General features: G+C 40.2%; 1 protein-coding gene across 12 annotated transcripts in view; it reads right to left on the bottom strand.

Moving 5' to 3' along the window:
• The window catches only part of bptf (bromodomain PHD finger transcription factor), a 130,085-nt gene that overhangs the window by 48,376 nt on the left and 57,679 nt on the right, over window positions 1-24,030 (bottom strand). For 11 of the 12 annotated variants that reach the window (XM_068003911.1, XM_068003902.1, XM_068003903.1 and 8 more), the window contains 9 exons: window positions 22,529-22,732; window positions 20,248-20,441; window positions 18,342-18,697; window positions 15,747-15,878; window positions 14,521-14,650; window positions 14,001-14,136; window positions 12,700-12,936; window positions 4,674-7,026; window positions 617-741 (listed from right to left, as the gene is read on the bottom strand). In XM_068003911.1, the coding sequence (XP_067860012.1) occupies window positions 617-741; window positions 4,674-7,026; window positions 12,700-12,936; window positions 14,001-14,136; window positions 14,521-14,650; window positions 15,747-15,878; window positions 18,342-18,697; window positions 20,248-20,441; window positions 22,529-22,732 (3,867 nt within the window). The remainder of the gene's footprint in view (window positions 1-616; window positions 742-4,673; window positions 7,027-12,699; window positions 12,937-14,000; window positions 14,137-14,520; window positions 14,651-15,746; window positions 15,879-18,341; window positions 18,698-20,247; window positions 20,442-22,528; window positions 22,733-24,030) is intronic. The other variant, XM_068003905.1, reaches the window with a different exon arrangement.

Genomic DNA, 24,030 nt, shown 5'->3' with positions numbered 1-24,030 from the left:
TCTCAAGGACTAAAGCTTCAAATAATAGCAAAAATATAATTTTGCTGTAAGTATCCAAGGCAGTAATTCTGACCTTTCAAGTTTCACTGATTTTTAGTGGGATATAATTTTTAAGGGGAAAAAACATCACAATTCTGGGCATCTCACTTTAAAACAGTAATTTACTCAAGTGTGTATGGAATCTCTCTCATCAATATCCTCATAGAAGTCAATGTAATACTTTCAAAATTCCACCGTTTATGAATAGGGTTACTGTATGTAATTTTATTGCTGACATATTGCATTCAACAAGATTCCACTACTTATGAATGGAACATTATATAGTTTTTGGAATTCTTGAGGTCGTGAAAGGCGCTATGTAAATGCAAGTTCTTTCCCTCTCTTTCTTACTTAGATCACTATATTTTAATCACTTTTTAAAAAGTAAACTAACGGGCAACTACATAGTGGAAATTTGCCATGTTGTGAAGAACATATCAAGACTTATGATTTTTTAATTTTATGGCATCCAACAGAATAGTGCTAAAACACTAACAGTTGCAGATGCTCTTTGCCAAAACTACTGAAGAATGCAACTTTTAAGTAGTGACCACAGATGCTTTAGTGCCTCCCATACCTGTGCGTGCAGTACTGACTCCTGATGGTGGTTTAACTGCCATGTCATCCCATCGTAAGCAAGCCCACAATAACCGCAACATAAGGCTCACACCTGCTAAGGATTTCACAGTTTGCAGTCGATACCTGGGCAAAAAAATATTGGCTTAACACACCATTAATTACCAGCAATAATAAGCTTTATGGAAAATCTGAAGATCACATTACAGATGTTAAAATGCACTTAATATAAATTCATACTTCATACCACTAATGTGGTCTATCATCTGAACTCCCCGGTGTGCTATCAATTTCACGGTCCTACTTATTTTGTTCTTTACAATAGACAACGTAAATAACTGCAAGGAATTTTGACAGAACTGGCACAGATAAATAGAACAAAACAGGTGGGAAAATGAAAAACTATAACATTTTTGCTACATGTTTCCAATGGAAAAGAATTCTCTCTATACCCAAAACTGGAAAAATAGCCACCCCCACATATTAGCTTTTCAAATGCTTATATTTACCTACGTGAAAGCCTTTATGTGCTCTAGCAGGTTTGAAAAATAGTGATAAAAAGCCATGCCTCACTAACAAGGTTGGAAAAAGGAGAAAAGGATTTGAATCAAGACGTAATGGTTGGGTGATGCCAAGCTTGAGTTCTAAACGCCTGCAGATTGCAGGATGAAGGACTGAGGAAAGTAGTGAGTTCCATGGAAAAGTCACCCCCCTTCAAAGTAATTAATTGTACATGAGGTGCTGAGACATAAGGCTCTGCATAAGTGCAATTTATCTTTCTTTTCATATATCCCCATCCAATCTTACATTGAGTGCTGCCATCCTAGCCTTAAAACCCCTTATAAGGCTTTTGTTGCTTTTTTTGAACTGACCATAAATCACCCTAGTTTATTCTGAACGGTAATAGTTAAGAAGCTATTATCCAGTGGAACAATTAACAAGCAGGCACAAAAAGGGAGAAAAAAAAGGCTAGCATGGATTTCACATATAAAGCATTTGGAAATGCAATGACAGTTATTTGGCCATTTTGTGCACATTAAAACCCACAAACAGATGAATGGCCAGTTGATCTGGGGTGTTGTTTGAGGGAAATTTGTTAGCCCAGGTCACAGAACTCAGTGCACTTTATTGAAAGGTGCCACAGGATTTTTAATGTGCAGTTAAATAGGCAGGCAGCACTTCAGTTTATCATCTCATCTGAAGGACAGCGCCATTAAATTTTTAACTTCTACTGATAGTTTTTGCAGTAGAGCACAAGGAAACACTTGAGAACCCTCACTCCCTATAAGCCAGAGTGTGACTTTATACACACAATATCTGGTAACGTAGTGTTTCTATGGGCTGAACAGAAGCCCTTACTACTGTAATAATTTACTGAATTGACACATGCCCTCTTTGTTCTTCCATTATCCAAAGACTAGGAGAACACAATATTCTAGCAAAACTGTGTGACCTAGGCTATGAACTGTGAATCAGTTTTTAAAAATAAAAGTAATGTTTAAACAGTAGCATAAAATCGATGCATCAATTTTCATTGTTATAAAACTTTAACCTTGCATCCCCTTGAATACAAATTAACAAAACGCACGATGCTTCGCTAACTCTCTTAGTATTACTAAGCCTGGACCAGTGTCCATGACATAAAACTTACACTTGAGATTTCAACTAACTATCATGGAGTTTCTATGTGCCACCTCCACACAGTGGAACAAGAACAACTGAAGGATTGGATGTTCGCTGTCTGGGGTATACCTCTCTCACTCAAGTTCAAAACTGGGATACGAGAAAAAAAAGGTGTCTTCTAAACTCAACAACCACCTGCATTTATATAGCACCTTTAACGAAGTAAAAGCATCCCAAGGCGCTTCAAAAGGAGCTTTATCAGGCAGAATATGACAAGCCACAAAGGTATTAGAACAGGTGACCAAAAGCTTGGTCAAAGAGATGAGTTTTAAGGAGTGACTTAAAGGAGGACAAAGGTAGAGAGTCAGAGTTTAGGGAGGGAATTCCAGAGCTTAGGGTCTAGACAGCTGAAGGCATGGCTGCCAATGGTGGAGTGATGAAAATCAAGGATGCGCAAGGGGCCAGAATTGGAGGAGCGAAGAGATCTCTGAGGGTTCAAGGGCTGGAGGAGGTTACAGAGCTAGGGAAGGCAAGGCCATGGTGGGATTTGAACACGTTAAATTTAATGGCAAATTCCATCCATTTGAAAGACGACAGACACCTGCATGAGTTACCTAACATTTGAATGATTTCAGGACAAAGGAGTCAATGTTAAATAATTTCTACTTTTTTTGCCATGAAAATATATTTGCTTAGGTATAATGCCTTTGATGGGGCATTTTGCATACAAGATATGCATCCTTTCAAGCATGAGCAAGAACAAATTAGTGATCAAAATTAAAAAGTGACCAGCTGCATTTCCAAATAGATAATAAATATAAAGACTCTTAAAACTTGAATTATGAGAGAACTTTAATTCATCACAAGCATCTCCAACAATGCACTTGAGCAATGCACAATGGGTCAGCCTAGGTTACTTGATCATGCTTGAGTGCAGAGCTTGAACTCAACCTGCTGACTCTGAGGTGAGAGTGCTATTAACTGAGCTAAGCTGACATAAGAAGGGAGTTCTCTCTAAGCATTTTTACTATACTCTTTCACTTTATTTGATAGATGGGTCCATGTTGTGTTTGAGCAAGTGTGGAGTAAAGGGGAATCAGTAGTAAAAGAATGAAAGAATACACCGTCTAACCTGTTGCCCTGCCTCCTGGGCTTTCCACCAAAAATCTACTCGACATCCCACCTCCCCAAAACAAAACTGGTTGAACTTTGGGTTTTCTGGTATTTGCAGCAGATATAAGCTGTGTATGACTGCAGAGGGCTGCAGCACCATCCCACACAACATGGGGACAATAGCTACAGAAAACTATAAAAGCAGAAGAAAATGATTCCTATGTACAGATCAAACTGAATGCATGTCAATATGGAGATGAAGGGGCTGAACTAAGAAGCACAAGGACACATGGTAGAATTGCAATAAGCACAATAGGATGCCTTGCCATTGGGGCAAAGCACCATGAGAATGAGGAATCAGTAGAGAATAATATAGGAAAATTAGAAAATTACAAGAAAAAAAATAGAATCCTAGTAAATCAAATCCTTGTAATCCAAAAGCAAAAGGGATAAGGTGCAAAAAGGGATCAGGACAGTTTGATTCATTGACCATTTTAAGAATATTATTGCACAACTGTTTTAAAAATTGATTGAGAAAGCCAGCAAGACTGATCTAAACACAGCTTACCCATTAAGGTACACTAAATCTCAAAGCTCAAGAGATTTCTTAATCATTTAGCTTTCCAAAATTAAAAACTTAAGCTCTCTATATTAAAAAAAAGCAATCCAACAGCGTAACAGTAAACTGGGGAATCATTCACTTATGTGAAAGACCGAAGCAACTCATGTCAGAGGCTTTCATAGCCATGATAAAGCAGCTCCCTTAATGACTCAAGCTAGTTAAGTCAGTGAGTAGATGAACCAGACCACAAAGGTCTCGGGTTCAACCCACCAATTGATGCGGAGTTAGCTGATCCTCAGTTAGAGTGGATGTAGGTGCACTAAAATTGGTCTTTTAGCCATGGGACTAAAGAGGGAATTTTTTTTTCTACCCAGTGTTTGCACTTCGGCTGAAAGTGTACCTGTGAGGGGCATGCAAGGGCAAGATCAATCCTAGCAGTGAGGTTCCAGGAATCAAATAGGCTGCCAGCATTTACTATTGAAGTGCAAACATGAATAATGGCTACTTGGACAAAGTACTGGAGGGCTGTCAGCCCCAAGGGATGATATCACATCAAGAGTCAACAGTAAGCAGGGGCAGGGGGGAGAAATGAGGAGAAAATTGGCACAAAAAAATGTAACCTGTGATAGCCACCCCAAAATACTTAACATTGGTCAGGGATGGGAAGAAAGCAATGGTCTTAGCCAGAAAATGAAGTCCAAATACTACCTCTACAGTAACTACTGTTATTAACAGCTTTGAGAGTGTTAATTTAGAATACCTCCATGCAATGCCAAACGTTGGTCTCGGTGATGGATATGGCCAGATGTCCAGAGCAGGTTTTGCATTATAGTTAAATCCCGGAACCTCTCGAATCCCAGATCGCCTGGCAAGTTTCCGTAGGTCATCATTTGGCAGGACAAATATGCTCTTCTTGCTGCTTTTGGTGATAAATTTACGATACGAAGGCAGGGCTGTGCCAGACCTGGTCTTTTTGGGTCGACAAAACCGCATTAGTTTAACTTTGTCCTTGGTGGAATATTCTTTACTTACAGTCATGGTGGTTATTGACGTCCCTCCTGGAGTGGCCAAAGAATCAGTCACTGTGGTTGTAACAACAGTTTTTTCTGTGACTGTCAAGGCATCTACTGTACTGTCTAGTTTTGGTGAATTGACTTTTGTGATTGTTGTTGTTGTGGTTGTTGTTGAAGAAACAGCACAGTTCTTAATAGAGGACACCACTGATGGAATATTGCTCTGCAGAGAAGCAGCCTCAGCTACACTAACAACAGTCTTAGATTCTGTGGAAATGGTTGTAGTTGTGGTGGTCATTTTCGTAATGACCATTTTAACCTCATGATCCCCATTGACACCACCCACATCACTTTCAGATTGGATCCCGTTTTGCTCGCTGAAGCTTTTGCTCAACGTGGAGTCTGCTGCAGGAAGGGATGGAGAAACAGCTTTTTTATGCACCGGTCCATCTATTTCCAATGGTTTCACTTCATTTTCAGTCTCCAATGATTTATCTGAGGTCACATTTAAAAGTCCTGACCCTTCTGAAGAATTTACTATCTCAGAATTATCTAACCTGGGTTCGTTTACCTGTGATAGCACATCATCTAACGTGGGTGCCTTTACCTGTGATAGCACATCATCTAACGTGGGTGCCTTTACCTGTGGGACAGCATCATCTAACCTGGGTGCCTTTACCTGTGGGACAGCATCATCAAGCTCCTCTTTATCTGTTATTACATCATGAACCTTTGAATGAGCAGCTGTTAACATTTTTCCTTCTATTCTGTTGGGTTTCTCCTCTAGATCACCCATGGTTATATCTCCATTCATAACTAGCTTAACTGGTGGCTCTTTTGCTGATGATTTTATTTCATTTTCAGAGTTTACGTTAGGGCAGTTCTTTTCCTTAAGGGGTTCTACGTTATTAACAGCAGCAACAGCATCAGATGGCACCAGTTCAGAGTTTCTCATTACAACAGCCGATTTAGATTCTACAACATCTTTTCCATTAACCTGATCAACAGGGTGCCGATTCTCTAGTTTATTTTCTGTTGCTTCCATTTCAGAAATCTTATTTTCTGTACAGCCCTCGGTGTCCATTTTTTCAAGGCATCTATTTTCAATACGATTGCTTTCCTCGTGAACAGGCAATTCTTTTATACCATTTTCCTCAACAATCATTGGTCCACAGCTTTTTTCAGTAATTGCTTCATCAGTTTGCAGATCCACCTTTTCAGGGTTTATAATTCCAATAACCTCTTTATTTGCCTTAATTTCAGAGTTGCTTTTTTCACGGTTTTCATCTGTCTCCATTGGATCACCACCGCCTTCAGCAACATCCACTTCCACCTTTGTATCTGTGTTCAGATTGCTATGGTTTCCTTCTCCCACCTCTGGCTCACAGCTCTTCCCAAGACTCTCGTTTTTCACATCAGAACTATTATTTACAGAATTTTTTTCCACAACCAACTGCTGAGTGTTGCCTTCGGCACCATTTTCATTGCTTTTTAAATCCAGGTCCTTGGTTACACCACCTGTGACTACTGATTCAATATTATTCTCAGTAGCCTCCTTGGTATGTTTTTGGTTAGACTCTGTATTGTCAACACTCTGTTCCTTCAACTGTGCTAACATTGGATCCTTTTCTTGGATCAAGACTTGATTTTTCTCGACGGCACTTTCTTGAACTGATGCCATTGAGCTTGCAATGTTAGTCTTTGGAGTGATCTGGCCCTCATGTCCTTTTTCCTGCTCTATTGATTCAGGTTTTTTCTGTAGACAGTTTTCAGCCTGAACAGATTTCTGTGGTTCAGTTATGCTTTTCTGTTCGTTTCTTGGCAATTTCATTAAGGCTTCCTGTTTCAGTTTTTCTTGTCTTTGCTTCTCTTCCATTGTAAACTGTTTTACTCGACGATCCAATAGTCCATCTAATTTAGATGGTTTTACTCTCTTTTTATACCAAGTCCTCAGTTGAAAGCCCTCACTCACATTGATGAGATCAGCTGAAATAAATTTTTCCTGTTCTTTCGAATTAGATTCATTTTTGGTCTCATCCAAATTCATTGGTTCCTCCTTTATTAACTTATCACCATCAGTACCGATATTTTCAATGTTGTCTATAAATAAAAAAGTACAGTTAACAGTTGCACCAGGAGTTACATAATGGAAAACTGCCCTTTATCGACGTTCTCCCCTTCTAACATTTCCCATTTATATCATATACCAACCTGGTGACACCTGAGTGCTAACTAGCCAGCTCACAGAATGAGTCCTCTCAGTAGGCCCTGATGGAGGCAAGGAGCTTTCCACAAAGGGGTGGGGGAATAAAATAGAAGAGTGTCTATTAACTCCAAACTAGTGCCTCTTAGTGGCTAACAGAGTGCAGGAATCTTCTGGGTGAGACATTCTCAAACCGGTATTCAGCACTGAATGCCAGTAAGGGTAACGGCACCTTGAAGTGCAGTCCTGAGCATGGCATCATGAGACAAAGGACTGCATTGGGGTGGGGGGGGGGGGTGGGTTGGGATATAGTGAAGTGTAGAAATGCAGTAGTCACAGGGGATTCAATAGTCAGGGGGACAGACTGTCATTTTTGTGACCGTCGACACAAGTCCCCCTTGGTGCATTGCATCCCTGGTGCCAGGGTAAAAAGGACCTCACAGAGGGTGCAGAACATTCTTCGAGGGGGGGGGGGGGGGGGAACAGCCAGAAGCTGTGGTCCATGTGGGTACCAATGACATAGGAAAGAAAAAGGGATGAGGTCCTGCGGTCAGAGTTTCAGGAGCTGGGGAGGAAGTTTAAAAAGCAGGACCTCAAAAAAGGTAGTAATCTCTGGATTACTCCCAGTGCCACGCGCTAGTGAGTACAGAAATAGGAAGATAAAGCAGGTTAAATGCATGGCTAAACATGGTGCAAGAGAGGGGGCTTCAGATTCTTGAGGCAATGGAACCAGTTTGGGACAGAAGGGACCTGTTCAAGACGGACAGGTTGCACTTCAACAGAGCTGGGACCGATGTCCTCATGGGGAGGTTCACTCGTGCTGTGAGGGAGGGTTCAAACTAATGTGGCAGGGGCATAAGTTCCAGAATGTAGCATTAGAAAGGTGAAACAAGGTGCACAAAGGATTGGAGAGACAGATAGCACTAGAGTAAGAAATAGTACAGCATTAGGTGGGATCAGACTAAAAGAATTCGATAAAGTCTAAAATCAGTGTGTGCAAACACGCAAAGCATGGTAAATAAGGTTGGTGAGCCGCATGCGCAAATAGCCACATGGGAATATGATGTTGTGGTGATAATAGGCCACTCAAAAAAAGGCGGTATTGGGTACTAAATATTCCTGGATACACTGTGTTCAGGAAAGATACGGAGAGGAGGGGTGGTGGTGGCAGTATTGATTAAGGAGAATATTGATTAAGTGCTGGAGAGAGAGGATGTCCTTGAGGGGGTCAAAGACAGAATCTATTGTTTCTTAATTCTAACCATATAGAGGCACCATTCCACTACTGGATGTATTCAACAAGCCACCAACTAGTGGGAAGGATATAGAGGAGCCAATTTGCAGAGAAATTACAGAGAGGTACAAGAACCATATAGTAGTGATAATAGGGGTCTTCAATTATCCTAATGTAGACTGGGATAGTAATAATGTAAAAGGCAAAGAGGATCAGTAATTTCTGAAATGTGTTCAGGAAAACTTTCTTGATCATTGTGTTCCTGGCCCAACGAGGCTTTCCTGGATCTGGTTTTGGGGAATGAGGTGAGTCAAGTGGAGCAAGTATCAGTGGGGGAACATTTAGGGAACAGTGATCATAGTATCAGAAGGTTTAGATTAGTTATGGAAAAGGACAAGGAGCAATCTAGAATAAAAATACTTATTGGAGGAGGGCCATTTTCAGTGGGTTGAGAATGGATCTGGCGCAGGTAAATTGGAATCAAAGCTTGGCAGGCAAAACTGTAAATTGAACAACGGACAGCCTTTAAAGAGGAGATGGTTCAGGTACATTCCCATGAGGGGGACAGGTAGGGCAACCAAAGCCAGAACTCCCTGGATGATGAAAGAGACAGAGAGCAAGATGAAATAGAAAAAGCAGGCATATGACAGATGTCAGGTTGATAATATAAATAAGAACCAGGCCGAATATAGAAAGTATAGAGAAGTGAAAAAGGAAACGAGGGGCAAAGAAAGAATATGAGTATAGACTGGCAGCTAACATAAAAGGGAATCCAAGGGTCTTCTATAGGCATAGAAATAGTTGACGGGTAGTAAGAGGAGGGGTGGGGCCTATTAGGGACCAAAAAGGAGATCTACGCATGGAGGCAGAGGGCATGGCTGAGGTACTAAATAAGTACTTTGCATCTGTCTTTACCAAGGAAGATGCTGCCAAAGTCGCAGTTAAATAGAGGAGGTAGTTGAGATACTGGATGGGCTAAAAATTGATAAAAGGAGGTGCTAGAAAGGCTGGTTGTACTTTTTTTAAAATTCATTCATGGGATGTGGGCGTCACTGGCGAGGACAGCATTTATTGCCCATCCCTAATTGCCCTCGAGAACGTGGTGAGCTGCCTTCTTGAACCGCTGCAGTCTGTGTGGTGAAGGTTCTCCCACAGAGCTGTTAGATAGGGAGTTCCAGGATTTTGACCCAGCGACGATGAAGGAACGGCGATATATTTCCAAGTCGAGATGGTGAGAGACTTGGAGGGGAACGTGTAGGTAGTGTTGTTCCCATGTGCTGCTGCCTTTGTCCTTCTAGGTGGTAGAGGTCGTGGGTTTGGGAGGTGCTGTCGAAGTAGCCTTGGCGAGTTGATGCAGTGCATCCTGTGGATGGTACACACTGCAGCCACGGTGCGCTGGTGGTGAAGGGAGTGAATGTTTAGGGTGGTGGATGGGGTGCCAATCAAGTGGGTAGATAAGTCACCTGGTCCAGATGGGATGCATCCTATGTTGCTGAGGGAAGTAAGGGTGGAAATTGCCTAAGTGCTGGCCACTTGGGCAATTTCTAATCTTCCTTAGATAATGGGGTGGTGCCAGAAGACTGGAGAATTGCACATGTTACACCCTTGTTCAAAAAGGGGTGTAGGGATAAACCCGGCAACGACAGGCCAGTCAGTTTATCCTCGGTGGTGAGGAAGCTTTTAGAAACAATATTCTGGGACAAAATTAATAGTCACATGGACAAGTGTGGGTCAATAAAGGAAAGCTGGCATTTATTTGATTAAGGCAAATAGTGTTTAAACTGACTTGATTGAATTTTTTGATGAGGTAACAGAGAGGGTTGATGAGGGCAATGTGGTTGATGTGTACGTGGACTTTCAAAGGCATTTGATAAAGTGCCACACAATAGGTTTATCAGTAAAATTGAAGCCCATGGAATAAAAGGGGCAGTTGCAGCATGGATACAAACTTGGCTAAGTGACACGAAACAGTAGTGGTGAACGATTGTTTTTCGGATTGGAGGAAGGTATACAGTGGTGATCCCCAGGGGTCGGTACTAGGACCACTGCCTTCTTTGATATATATTAATGACTTGGACATGGGTGTACAGGGCACAATTTCAAAATTTGCAGATGACAAAACTTGGAAGTGTGGTAAACAGTGAGGATGATAGTAATAGACCTCAAGGAAGACACATGGCAGATGAAATTTAACACACAAAAGCACAAAGTGATACATTTTGGCAGGAAGAATGAGGAGAGGCAATATGAACTAAATGGTACAATTCTGAAGTGGGTGCAGGAACAGAGAGAACTGGGGGTATATGTGCACAAATCTTTGAAGGTGGCAGGACAGGTTGAGAAAGCGGGTTTAAAAAAAAAGCATACGGGATCCTGGGCTTTATAAAATTGAGGCAGAGAGTACAAAAGCAAGGAAGTTATGCTGAACCTTGAAAGAACACTGATTTGGCGACAACTGGAGTATTGTGTCCAATTCTAGGCACCGCACTTTAGGAAGGATGTGAAGGCCTTAGAGAGGGTGCAGAAAAGACTTACTAGAATGGTTCCAGGGATGAGAGACTGCAGTTACATGGATAGACTGGAGAAGCTGGTGTTGTTCTCCTTAGAGCAGAGACAGTTAAGAGGAGATTTGATAGAAGTGTTCAAAATCATGAATGGTTTAGATAAAGTAAATAATGTGAAACTGTTCCCACTGGCAGAAAGGTCAAGAACTAGAGAACACAGATTTAAGGTGATTGGCAAAAGAACCAAAGGCGAAATGAGGAAAAATGCAGCGAGTAGTCACGACCTGGAATGCACTGCATGAAAGGGTGTTGGAAGCAAATTCAATCGTGGCTTTCAAAGAGGAACTGGATAAATACTTGGAGGCAAGAAATTTGCCGGGCTGAGGGGAAAGGGACTAACTAGATTGCTCTTACAAAGAGCAGGCACGGGCTTGATGGGCCGAATGGCCTCCTTCTGTGCTGTAACCATTCCATAAAAAAGCTGTATAGCTGCTTGTCTGGTTGGACAGAGAATGCTGCATGGCATTTCATCAGATCCCTCTACTTCATTTTGATCAGCAGTAGGTCCCAATTCCACACACAAATTAAAATACCAACATTGAGCTAATTCTCCAATTTTACACCAGAACAGTGAAAATTGATTTTAAAATCAGGAAGTAGAAAGTACTAGCAGGTCAAATGGCCAATATATTTTAATTATTTGAAAATGAAAATCTTTGTTTAAGAAAAAACATGCCCTCTGCTATCTAATGTACTGAAGTTAAGGATTACTGGCATCTTGTTAAATATTCTGTTTTTAAACTTTTCCAAATTATTAAGTGAATAAGGTATTAGGTATGATAGTTTTGCAAGTATTACAGAATAAAAAACTGGCAATTATGAAGTCACTAAGGAAAACAAAAGGGTCAGATCAGTGACAAAATCAACCCAATCTAAGCAACTTCTCTGACTAAATGTTTTATAGAATTGTTACATTACCATGTATGAGTTTTACTAACCAAGACCATTGACACATTGATTTTCACTGGCACATCAAAATTCTAATGCAATTTAACTGTCATAAATTTTATTTTCTCTTTGCCCAACTTTAATTGATTTCATTACTGCATTTCTGGTTTAAAATACAGTGTGCCATTCAGTCAGAAGATACAGAGGACACGATGCATATCTCAGCTTATCATCCATTTCAATTACTTTCATTTAACTTGGTTCAGAAAATATTAATTCTAGATACAAACTACATCAATATGTGATTTGAGCAGTGGTTTCAGTGACATCACTGCATTACTTCATGCTGCCTGGTCATATGCACATATTTCATGCACACATCACAATGCACTTGAACAGAATTGCAACACACAAGTTACAAATATATCTTTCAAACAGAAACACGTACATACTTTTAAAAATTACATTTCTACATGCAGATTTATTCTTGCCTGTATTCTGGAGAATAGCGGCTTGGCTACACTCTTGTGCAGCTCACTAGCACTTTCCCAACCTGTGCCACATGGAGGTAAGATGCAAGACTGCCAGAGATTCCACACTTGGTATGTATGTCATCAAATTCATATGCATCAGCAGGGAGGAGGGGTTATTCACACGCTCATCCTCCAGCACACCATAGTGGCACATTTCTGAGAATAATCAGCAAATTCATCAACGTGGCTGGAGCTGGTGCTATGTGCAGGAAATTTGATGGGGAACGCAACGAATGGAAATAACCAGTGTTTAAAAACAATATGACTAGTTAGTAATGAGTGCTAACCTAATTATTTTTGCTAGTAATGAGTGTCCGGAACCTACATAACCCATGCGTATATACTGGTTACCTTTCTTTTCAGTTTGTTGTGATTCAGGATTTGTATCAATTTCCATCACTTCCTCCTTTTCTTCTACTTTTTCTTCCTCTTCTGATTTTATCTCAAATGACTTGTCTGTGACTGTGTCATTCTCTGGCAGATCCTTGGAGTCTTGAGATGATCGGTGTTTCTTACAGGTTTCAGACTCCGTTTTTACTGTTGAAGAGCATTTATTTTTATCCAGTTCTGAATTATCTTTCAGCACACCTAATAGGTTAACAACAGTTCATTTTTTGAATCGTGTACTTGTATCTTCGTACAAGTAACTTTAAAAATATATGGAGCCAGCTTGAATCGCAACAACAACCAGCATCAAATAGCAGCTGTGGAATAGCTGCCCTTAGAAACAACTTGCCATTATTATTTTAAACTCCATGTACTGGTAAATTTGCATTAGTTGCAAGATGTTTAGGTCCAGCTTTATCTTGGAAGGTTTGCATGCTGAAAAGTGTATCTTTTCCTACAAGAATTTCCGTAACAGGAAATATCCACATACTAGCAAAGACAAATTTAGGCTTCTAAATACCTAGCTCCGGTATAAAAATGAAAATTGTAAAAATAATACTTAAATAATACTTATGCCTGTAAGGTATGTGATGGGAGTGGCGAAGAAAAGCATTTAATCTATACATTTTAGGATAAGGCTTTTAGCCTCTCTATTCTGGGGTGCCTACAAAGAACGAACTAGCATTTTGTCTTTCACAATCTCAGGACGTCCCAAAGCCAAATCAAGTATTTTTGAAGTGTAGTCACTGCTGTAATGTAGAAATCGTAGCAGCCAATTTGCACACAGCAAGGTCCCACGAACATCAATGTGATAGTGACCAGATAATCTGTTTAGTGATGTTGATTTAGGGATAAATATTAGCCAGGATATTGGGGAGAACTCCCCTGCTCTTCTTCGAATAGTGCCATGGGCTCTTTTACGTACACCCAAGAGGACAGACAACAAACAGAGGCCTCAGTTTAACGTCTCATCTGAAAGACGGCACTTCCGACAGTGCAGCACTCCCTCAGCACTGCACTCAAGTGTCAGCCTACATTATGTGCTCAAGTCTCTGGAGTGGGAACCTGGAGGATTGAATTCAAATTGATTTAGGTGTAACAAGCAGTGATTGTTTTTCTTCAAGTCTAATAACTGCAGTTTATGACCTGTAGCTAGTTTTCCAGTTCTTGAAATTTGAATTGCCAAGATATTAAAAATGATTTATGTTCAACAGTATACAAATACTACATGACCACAATCAACCATGTATGCAACTGAAACGTACCTTCCAGCGTCTTCCTATAATGTGCATTAGTATTTCCAGGTAGTCGGGGCACAAAACGATGGACATGAGTTTTACTAATCCACATCCAGCCGCCATATCCTGTTACTCGATATTCTTCTCCCTTTTGTTTCCATACCTATGTGAATATGAAGTTGAATTTATGCCATTTAAAGAAAAATCCCTTCACTTTCTCCTCCCTACCACCCTAGCCCCAGACGATGCATCCATCCTCCCTCAGCCAGAGCGGACAAAGATTCAGATTCTGCACCCACAATAAAAAGTTTTCCAACTGCTCCAAAAGGTACGATTGCCACTCCCTTGCATAGCATTCCCTCCAGCAGCCAGCTGATAACTGACTAAACTCACAAAACTTACGGAAGTTAGACAAATTTGTATTCAAACTTGTGACTTTCAAGCGGAGGCAAGTAGTCCTACTACTGCATCCAAGGAAAACTAGGCATTCCTAACAGCTGTCTCCAAGTTACAGGCAAAACCCCTTCACAGCTACCCGACAACCTACCTGATGTTTCACGGGGAAGGTATACTTCACCCAGGTAGCTTGTTGCATAACTTCCTCTTCCTCCTGTTTTCGCTCTCGTTTTTTGATTTTCTCCTTTTCTTCTCTTTCAACAGACGTTAATCGATAGAACCTGTTACCAATGCAGGAAAATTAACTCAGCATTCCAAAGAACCAAATGGAAATACATGTCACACAGCAAGCTTCCACGATATCAACTCCAAAAGGAGCAACAGACACTCCAAATTTTTTCTTCCCCTTCTACAGTCATGTGAAACTGTTACCCCAGGTGGTTGGTATTGCAGAGATTATATATCATGGACTTGGACACTCGTCCCCAGTGTACACTTCAAATAAAATAGGAGCCTGGAAATTACACTGCAATATCATACCAATGCTTAACATGTATGTATTAAATGCATTATTTTAACCCTTTTATTTCACGTACTATAGTCCAGCTGTTTTGGAAAACAGCACCTTTTGATTTCCCCTAACTTGAATCCTCTTCACCCCATGCATTATCCCGGTCAACAGGACAGAGACAATGCCACTTTGAAGACAAATGGAAAATAAGTATACAAGAGGTAATCTCCATCGACTGATGAGGGGAAGCACCTGGCCTTTGCTCAGCACTTACCCAAGACAACATAACTGTGTTCAACAAATCACAGTGAATGGAATCCTTTTAAAGTTTTGATTCTTTTCCTCATCTCCCATTATTTTTAAGATGAGTACTTCCCTCCCTCTAAGTTTTTCTACGCTGCAAATCATTACCAAAATGAAGAGAATTGGCCAAATAACCAATGTTGTTCTATAACTGGCTGGTAGGAGAAAACAGGAGTGGTTAACTCTGGCCTATCCTTTATAGTCACTTCAGAGAAAGAAGGGACTTCTCATGATCAAGTTGAGGTCAACATTGTGTGCCATTATGCAGAACACAATCCTTAGGTCCACTTCTCCATGACACAGCAAGTAGATCGATAAATGCAGTTCAAACCAGGCCTATTTAAGATACCAAATGACCGAGTGAGTTTATATTTTGTTTATTAATGGTGGGACGATGAATTCACACTCAAATCAAGTTCTTTGGATAATCTTCCTATTTAATATAAAGAATTGACAGTACACATTTGTTAACTGGCATTATTTTTGAGAAACCTAGGTGAAGAATCAAAGCTCAGGCCAAGGTTAAAAAAGTAGGAAAGACAACATGACGAATCAAAAATCACCTGGTATGTCCTAAAGAATCCCGCCAGACTGGAAGCATGACGACAGGTTTGATTGCACACTCGAGGATTGCGAGAGCTAGTGCAAATTCTCTCGGTTTACTGCACATCTGGACTGCTTTTATCCAATTAGATCTAAAACAATTTGTTTAAAAAAAGCTGATTATAGTATTTAACAGGTGTTGCATATAAATCCTTAACATTAACAGTGCAAGTCTGTTCTGCTTCTAAAGCCTGTAATATCTGCAAAGTCAGAATTAAATGTGGTGCTCCCTGCATCAGTGGGTGAATGCACTGTGTGGCTTTGAGCCATACAGATGAGGACGATATATGCTCCAGCCAAATTAGCCAATCTCAGCTGAAGTGGCATGGGGAGCACAAATAGCCTTAATGTACCTGGGCTGAAGAGGAGAAAATAGATATAGTTCACAATTCTGTACCCCTTGTTAGAAACATGCATTTGCATTTCAAGTGGGGACAGGATCAGGTGCCAGTTGTGACTGATGGTCACTACCCACACTCACACCTGAAGCAAGTTTACTTGGATGGGGCAGCACGGGATGCTCGTGCCAAATACAAGACACCAGCTTTAGAAGAGAAAAAGGGAGACAGGGAGGAAAAAAGGATTAAAAAAGAGAAAAGAAAGCAGCAAACAATTGAAGGGGTAAGTTTTCATCACTAGGGAGAGGTACCAAAAGATCTGCCTTTGACATAAGCATCACATACGAGACAAGCAAGTTTTGAAAAAAAATTATGGACTGTTTGCCAAACACTACTTCCAACCCCTCCTGAAAGCAGTGAATGTCCCAAGATATCATTCTCCGGCCATCCCACAGGTACTTTGTCCAAGCAGTCATTTTTCACATGTAAGCTATTTAACCCACAGGGATCACAGTTGAGCCTGACCCCAGATAATGATCAGGAGTGGGTCCTGCTGGATATTTTACCTTCCCTACAACACTGAAGCCAATTGTAGTGTGTCCGCTACAATTCAGCAAGGCAACCTAACTCAGCACAGGCGATAGAAAGAATGATATCTATATGGTTCACTACTTTACCAAACCGAAACATTACCCATGAGCGCCATTGGGGGAGCTTGCTAAACACTTAAGAAAACAGTATCCCTTTAAAACTGCAGGCGTGCCTCATTTCCTAAAGGTGAAGTACAATGAATTTCCTTTATTAGGCTCAAGGGAAGGCGACGTACACTTCTTTCGCCTCCTCTTCCTCCTCATTTTTAAAAAAATTTGCTCCCATCTTTATAGATATTCCTATGTCACAAGCATCCAAGCAGCCCGTTCCCAGACACAACCTCAATTTTTTGTGTACAAGAAAAAGATAATTTGCATATATACCCTAAAAGGCAAAAGAGGCAGTTTTGGGGTGATGGTGATGCGTATAAGCGTGCTTAGAACCACTATTAAATGAAATGAGACGGCTTATATTCAAAGGTAAAGAGAAGTAGCATGAATGAGGACTGGGGTGGGGGAGTGTTATATAAAACAAAGGAGACCAAGAAAACAAGTGTAAAGAGTCGCCAAGAAAAAAAAGTCAGGCATAATTTATTTCCCTGTAAATTTTGATACCAATGTTTCCCAGACTCAAAAGGATAAATTAAGTTCAGGTCCACTATTTTTCATAAAATGCTCAGAAACAGGGAGGGAAACAGAGAGACATTTTAAAGTGTACTTTTTGCACTCATTCAGGTTGGAATTTTAATAACATTTCCATCTTTTTTTAAAAAACTGGAACAAAAATAAAATTCCATCCCAACTGCCAGTAAAACCAAATCAAAAATGGGACATGTATAAACAGATAAATATTTAAGCAAAACTTAAAGCTGCATTACCTCATGATTTTAAAATTACTCAAATTAAATTTATGAACATTCAATTTGAAATGTAATTTATTCATTGAGATACTGCAACATAAAAGTCTGTTCACTATTGATAAAAACACATTCACAATGTACTATCAATCATGGGACAAGTTTGAAACGCAGGTGCTCTTAACTCCTCTATCTGAAAACACAAGAAGTGCGTCCGGAATAACTGTACAGATGCACATATGCCTAACTTGCCTCTGGTCAAAAAGAGATCAATGAAGTAACTCCCTCTCCCCTTCTGTTTGGGCACGTGTGTCCCAGTGAAACCACTTGTCTCTTTTCTTTCAGGTGAGAAATGGACTGAAAGCCATTATATACATACATTTTAAAAAGGAGAGGGGTGCAGTTTCAAGAATTGACAGTTAATATCGTGCTGCCTCATTCCATTACACTTGACTAAATACTTTCGGAAGTCCAACATCCCATGTTACTACACTTTTATAGGATGGTACTACATCACAATTTTTGACACCAGCAGTACAACATTCCTGATGGTGGCCAAACTACAGTCTGCACAATACTCATGACATTTACTAGCTAGTTCTAAAAACATTCACCCCCTCCTGAACTGCCACTGTTGTCTTATGATTGAAAAGGGCTCACTGTTCACTGTCTCCTTTCAAAATCAAAGAAAAATTATGGCAGCACAAAAGCATAAATTGCACTTCAATATGATTAATCTATAAACACACACACATACTAATTCCATTCACCTATGTGAAGCCCAGTTAGGATGCAAGAACGAAGATGGGATATTATTCTCCAGCTGGATAATGGTCAGTCTTAAAGTAGAGATTGTAAGCACTTTTGACCCATGCACAGCACCGTTCCACTTGAACTCGCCCGCAGGGGTCATGCAGAACTTGTGTGAAAGGTGCCGTCGTTTGTCATGATCTTCTCGGTGTTGATGCTTGTTGAGTGCCAAGGTGCTCGTGCTGTATTGGTTTTGGTAGACACGATACTTTCCCTCTTGACCCAACTTAAACAAGTTATTCACAATTCCCTTCATCACCAGATCTTTTCTTGTGCTTAGGCGAGAGACTTCCCCTTGTGAATTTACCACCAGGACCTGAAAAGCAAATAAACTCTCAATATACTATTTTTATTAATACATTCCCCAAATCCCACATAGCCGTTGCTAGTTCACAAATGCTACGTTGGCCTTTATTACAAGATGTGGAGATGCCGGTGATGGACTGGGGTTGACAATTGTAAACAATTTTACAACACCAAGTTATAGTCCAGCAATTTTATTTTAAATTCACAAGCTTTCGGAGATTTTCTCCTTCCTCAGGCAAATGTTTCAAGATCTCCTTGAAGCCTACGCATTTTATCTACGCATAAAATGCGTAGGCTTCAAGGAGATCTTGAAACATTTGCCTGAGGAAGGAGAAAATCTCCGAAAGCTTGTGAATTTAAAATAAAATTGCTGGACTATAACTTGGTGTTGTAAAATTGTTTACATTTATTACAAGAGGATTTGAGTGCAGGAACAAAGATGTCTTACTGCAATTATATAGGGCCTGGAGTATTGTGTACAATTTTGGTCTCCTTACCTAAGAAAAGATATACTTGCCATAGAGGGAGTGCAACAAAGGTTCACCAGTCTGATTTCTGGGACGGCAGGATTGACGTATGAGGAAAGATTGAGTAGACTAGGCCTGTATTCACTCGAGTTTAGAAGAATGAGGGGTGATCTCATTGAAACATACAAAATTCTTACAGGGCTTGACAGAGTAGATGCAGGGAGGATGTTTCCACTGGCTGGGGAGTCTAGAATCAGGGATCACAGTCTCAGAATAAGGGGTAGGCCATTTAGGACCGAGATGAGGAGAAATTTCTTCACTCAGAGGGTGGTGAATCTTTGGAATTCTCTACCCCAGAGGGCTGTGGAGGCTCAGTCATTGAGTACATTCAAAACAGAGATCGATAGATTTCTAGATATTGAAGGCATCAAGGGACATGGGGACGGTGCAGGAAAATGGCGTCGAGGTAGAAAAATCAGCCATGATCTTGTTGAATGGCGGAGCAGGCTCAAGGGGGCACGTGGCCTACTCCTGCTCCTATTTCTTATGTTCTTATGTTCAATACAAATATCTCCAAGCACTGTTCTAAACTGAATTATTTTCATGGAACAGACTTCGAGAAGGTAGATCATTCAGGGTAAATTGACTACTTCAAAATTATCTATTGAGGAGCAAGAGGAGGAGGATTGAGGTTTTAGAGATATTAATAACGTTGCCTGTATTCCACCCTCACCCCCCGCTGCCAAGGAGACAAAAAGGACCGTCAAATCTTTTTAGTAAGAACCAACAAGTAGCAATAGGGAAAAAGTCCAGGATAGAACAAACATACATGAAATTTGGTTGCAGCAAATTTGATAGCCTAAAAGGCTTTTTCTTGCTCCACAGTTTATGTTCTTATTTTAAACTTGGGGAGGGAGCAAAGGTAAGATACCTGGAAACAATTTATAGTCCATTTTTGAAAGAAAAGCTAAAGTCACAGTGAGTTTTAAAAGCAATTTAAATAATCAATGCACATCTTATTTTTGCATAGGAAGCAACATAAAACAAATACAAATCTATTTTTTTTAAAAAAGAGTACAAGCTTTTCTCTCACCTCTCTGCCTTCCTTAAATGATTTGTTTGCCTCATGTGCTGCAGCAGCAGCCTGGGCGCTCTTCAGCTGACTCAACTTGCTGTCAGGGTTCCGTAACCTCGTGACCATCCTAGTTGGGAAAGATGAATCTTTACCAGCTCCAGAAGAATCACCATTTTCGCCATTTGTTTTATCACTGCCGAGTTCTGCTGATTCTATAGCAAATAATCATTGCAGAGGCATCAATGGTGGCGCATATCTCATAGAGCAATCCGAGATATATTGTTACACATCATTTCCCACTCATATGCATCAAGTTCAATGCCAGCCAACCAACAGTTTGTCCATTTTATGCGTTAAGAAAAAAATTTCCAATCTGAAGGAAAAAAATTCCAACCTAATCTTTCAGTATTTACTTCGTTTCTGGCCTCTCGCATGATTCAAGAGTACGGGGAATGTCACTCAATAGTAAAAAAGCAGCATCAATATCAGCCACTTATGTATAATTGCTTCCCTGAACTATTTTGGCCAGCATGTGTTGATTTTGGGGAGGAAGGTAGGAGTTTTTTATTGTTCCATTATCTTTGAAAATACAACTAAACACACATTTTAGACATAGCCTGCAAAGAAAACCTTTACAATATGTAGAAACCACTTTGGTTTACAGTATGGAGATATTACATATGCTTGTGATCTTTAACTGGGATTTCCTCTCTCTTTCGGGTCCCAATTGAACTTGGTACAGTCTAGTTTCCATTGGATGCAAGTCTGGAGCTAATCAAAAAACTTATTACAGTACTAATCTGTGAACCTCTCTTAGAAATACCAGGAGATAGTACAAGAAAATCAGTACAGATAGACGGGAGATTCAATAATCAGAGATGACACATACTGTTTCTTGAAGTTAGGAGGAAATGAGTTACATACAGAGGCTCCATATGGTCAAAAGGGTGGGGAAATCTCCAAAAGTAATCAAATCTCAGCTTTTTTTCCTGATGTATATCAGCTGTTCTTTTAAATGCAACATTAATCATATGGTCTATTTCTTTCCAGGAGTGGGATGGATAACCAGCTATTGTTCCACATTAGGAACATTCAGACGAACAATGGTGTACAGAGGCAAAAGCAGGTTTTAAAGATGGAGTTTTAACATTAAGTGACTCACTTTGAAGAAAATTAGAGAATTTGCAGAAAACCACCTCATGAACCCTTAGAGTGCGAGATTTTTAACACCTACTTGATTTTTTAAATAAGTTTTTGAAAATATTTGCAAACAGACCACAGTGAGGTGGCGAATGTTATCTGTATAACATTTACTACACTCCCCCTTTCACATCAGGTCAATACAAAAGAAAAATCACTCCGACATGGCTTTAATAATTGTATGGTTAACAATTAGATCAGGGAGTTCATTTGCTTGACAACAGTCCAGGTGCTTGTCTGCTATCTCGTCAAGCTTGATAGATTGTTAAAAATACCTCTGTCCTACTTAGGAGCACACGCCCAGGAAAAGTGCCGAGAGGGAGGGAATCAATTATGAAATCGGAAAATACTTTTAACAGCATTGTGTGTCAGTGCATCAAAGCACTGTGTCACATGGTGGTAAGATGTAGGGTCATGTCCACAATTCCCGATATATGAAGATCCTAATCAAGAAAGGACCAAAAAAAATAAACTGGGAGGGAAAAGAAGAGTGAAAAAAAGGCATATTTTTGGGGATGGGTTTCAGGAGAGGAGCTATACGATCCCTCTAATTTTCTCTCAACACAGCTCATCAAATCAGCATATTCTGCAATGTTTTGGGCAGGCAACTGAAACGCAAATTCCACTCATGCTACTTTTGAATTGGCTGCTAACAAGTGCAAAGAGCACCTCCCGCGAAGTTACCATCTCTGGCTGTGGGGAGATGCTTGCCCCAGATACAGCTGTAATCAGCAGTATGGCATCATGCACTGCGACCATGCCACCCACAAACTACTGATGCATTACACATGGAGAATTGACTCTTAACAGATGGCCCACCTTCCTCCACACCCTGTAACATGCAAAATTAAAACCACAATTTTCATCAACTGGACAGAAATCAGAAAAGGGTTCATATTATTCAATGTAAAATCAACCAGAACTTTCAAAAAGATAATTAAGGTTTTGTCCATACCAATTTTTAGGGCTGGAGTTGAATTAGCAAATATAATGTTGACTAACACCGGCCCTGACAAGATCTGTTTTCAAGATATGCCCGAACTCAAATTACTTATGTATTTGCAAGACAGCATTGTTGAAGGAAATAAGTAATGTTCACCTGTGTCGTCTTGACCATTCCCTGAAGATTGTGAGGACCCCTCCATATTCTCTAAATCCTCGGCTATCTTGAAACTGGCATCCTGAGTGGATGTCTCATTGGACAAATCCACGTTGCTGTTACTACTCTCATCAGCAGAGAGCGAGGGAGATGTGGTTTTCGTGGCAGTAGTAGTAGCATCAGTACAATTCTCAATATTATCTTCTAAGGAAGTAGAAAAAAAGCCACACATATTGGTACCTTAGACATCAAAAGCAATTTACACACTTCCCCTTCCTAACCAGCTCACAAGAATTGTCATCAAGCTCACTGGACAATAGGATCAACCATTCAAATGGGTCACCCACTGTGCCATTATGAACATGGTGTTGCATGCAGCTTAAAAATTGGTCAAACCAAGTTCAAGTTCTCATTATAATTTCCTAATTGAAGATAATATAGCTCCTAACGGCTTAAATTATGTGAGCCAAAAACAATTTTTGTTTATTCTTTACAATGCAAAAGTACTGTAAACAAGGACAACAGCAGTTCTCTCTCCAAACCCTTCCTGTTTAAACCACAAGGAAATAACAAACCAAGCTCAATATCAAATAAATCCCAACATAGTTCTAAATGCTGCTTCCCACGCCCCCCCTTCCAAATTTCACCCCTCTTTTACTGAAGTTTCAGATTCATGCTTGGATACAGTGCCATGGCCCTCTGGATCTCAACCAAATTGCCAGTCTTCACATGTAAACCTTCAGCCTGAACATCAAAGGGATATTTAACTCGAGCCTGATCTTGTCCTCACCTGTGCCCACACTTTCCAGCAGAAGTGACAAGAGAGCAATCAGGAGAGGACTACAGCTAATTTTCCCTTTCCTGGCCTGGGTACTGAGGTGAGTGAGAGCAGGCCCGCTGCCACCCCTGCAGAGACTCAATCAAATCTGGGACCTTTCTAGTCTATATAACAGTGTTTATCCACTGAGACAAGAGGAAAGAGAGTTAATTTATGATTCCCTTTAAATCTCTTCATATAAGTGAATTCTGAAATGCCGTGTATTAAAAAGTAAACAATGAAATGATTCAATCACAAGAAAAACATGAGAGGGAATATCGCTTTCTTTTTGTCTAAACAGGTGTCATGCAGCAAATTTTAAGAACATACAATTTTAGAAAGCAAGGTGCTTTAATGACAAGATCAGCGGTACAATATGCCAAGTGTTAAGGAGCAATTAAGTTTTATATTTTTGCAGCTTTGTAAACTTGTTTAAAGTGGGCATTATGAAGACGAACTCAGTGGGCTGTAAAATATCTTAAATTTTGTGATCTTGTAATAGAAAAGAAGTAAGAAAGGTCGTAAGAATATAAATAACTTCAATCAAGAAGTGTGAAATGGTGATGCATTAAGTTAGTGCTTCAACATGCCTCAGAATAGTTAGAGGTGGGTTGGTGCCCATGATTAACCACACACCACATTCTTGATCTAAACTGCTTGAGGGGACAGGTAACAAATAGAAGTT

The sequence above is a fragment of the Heptranchias perlo genome, chromosome 23, assembly GCF_035084215.1.
Source record: "Heptranchias perlo isolate sHepPer1 chromosome 23, sHepPer1.hap1, whole genome shotgun sequence".
NCBI classification, from domain to species: Eukaryota; Metazoa; Chordata; class Chondrichthyes; order Hexanchiformes; family Hexanchidae; genus Heptranchias; species Heptranchias perlo.
The sequence above is the reverse complement of the archived record's forward strand: the minus strand, read 5'-3'. Positions and strand labels throughout refer to the sequence as shown.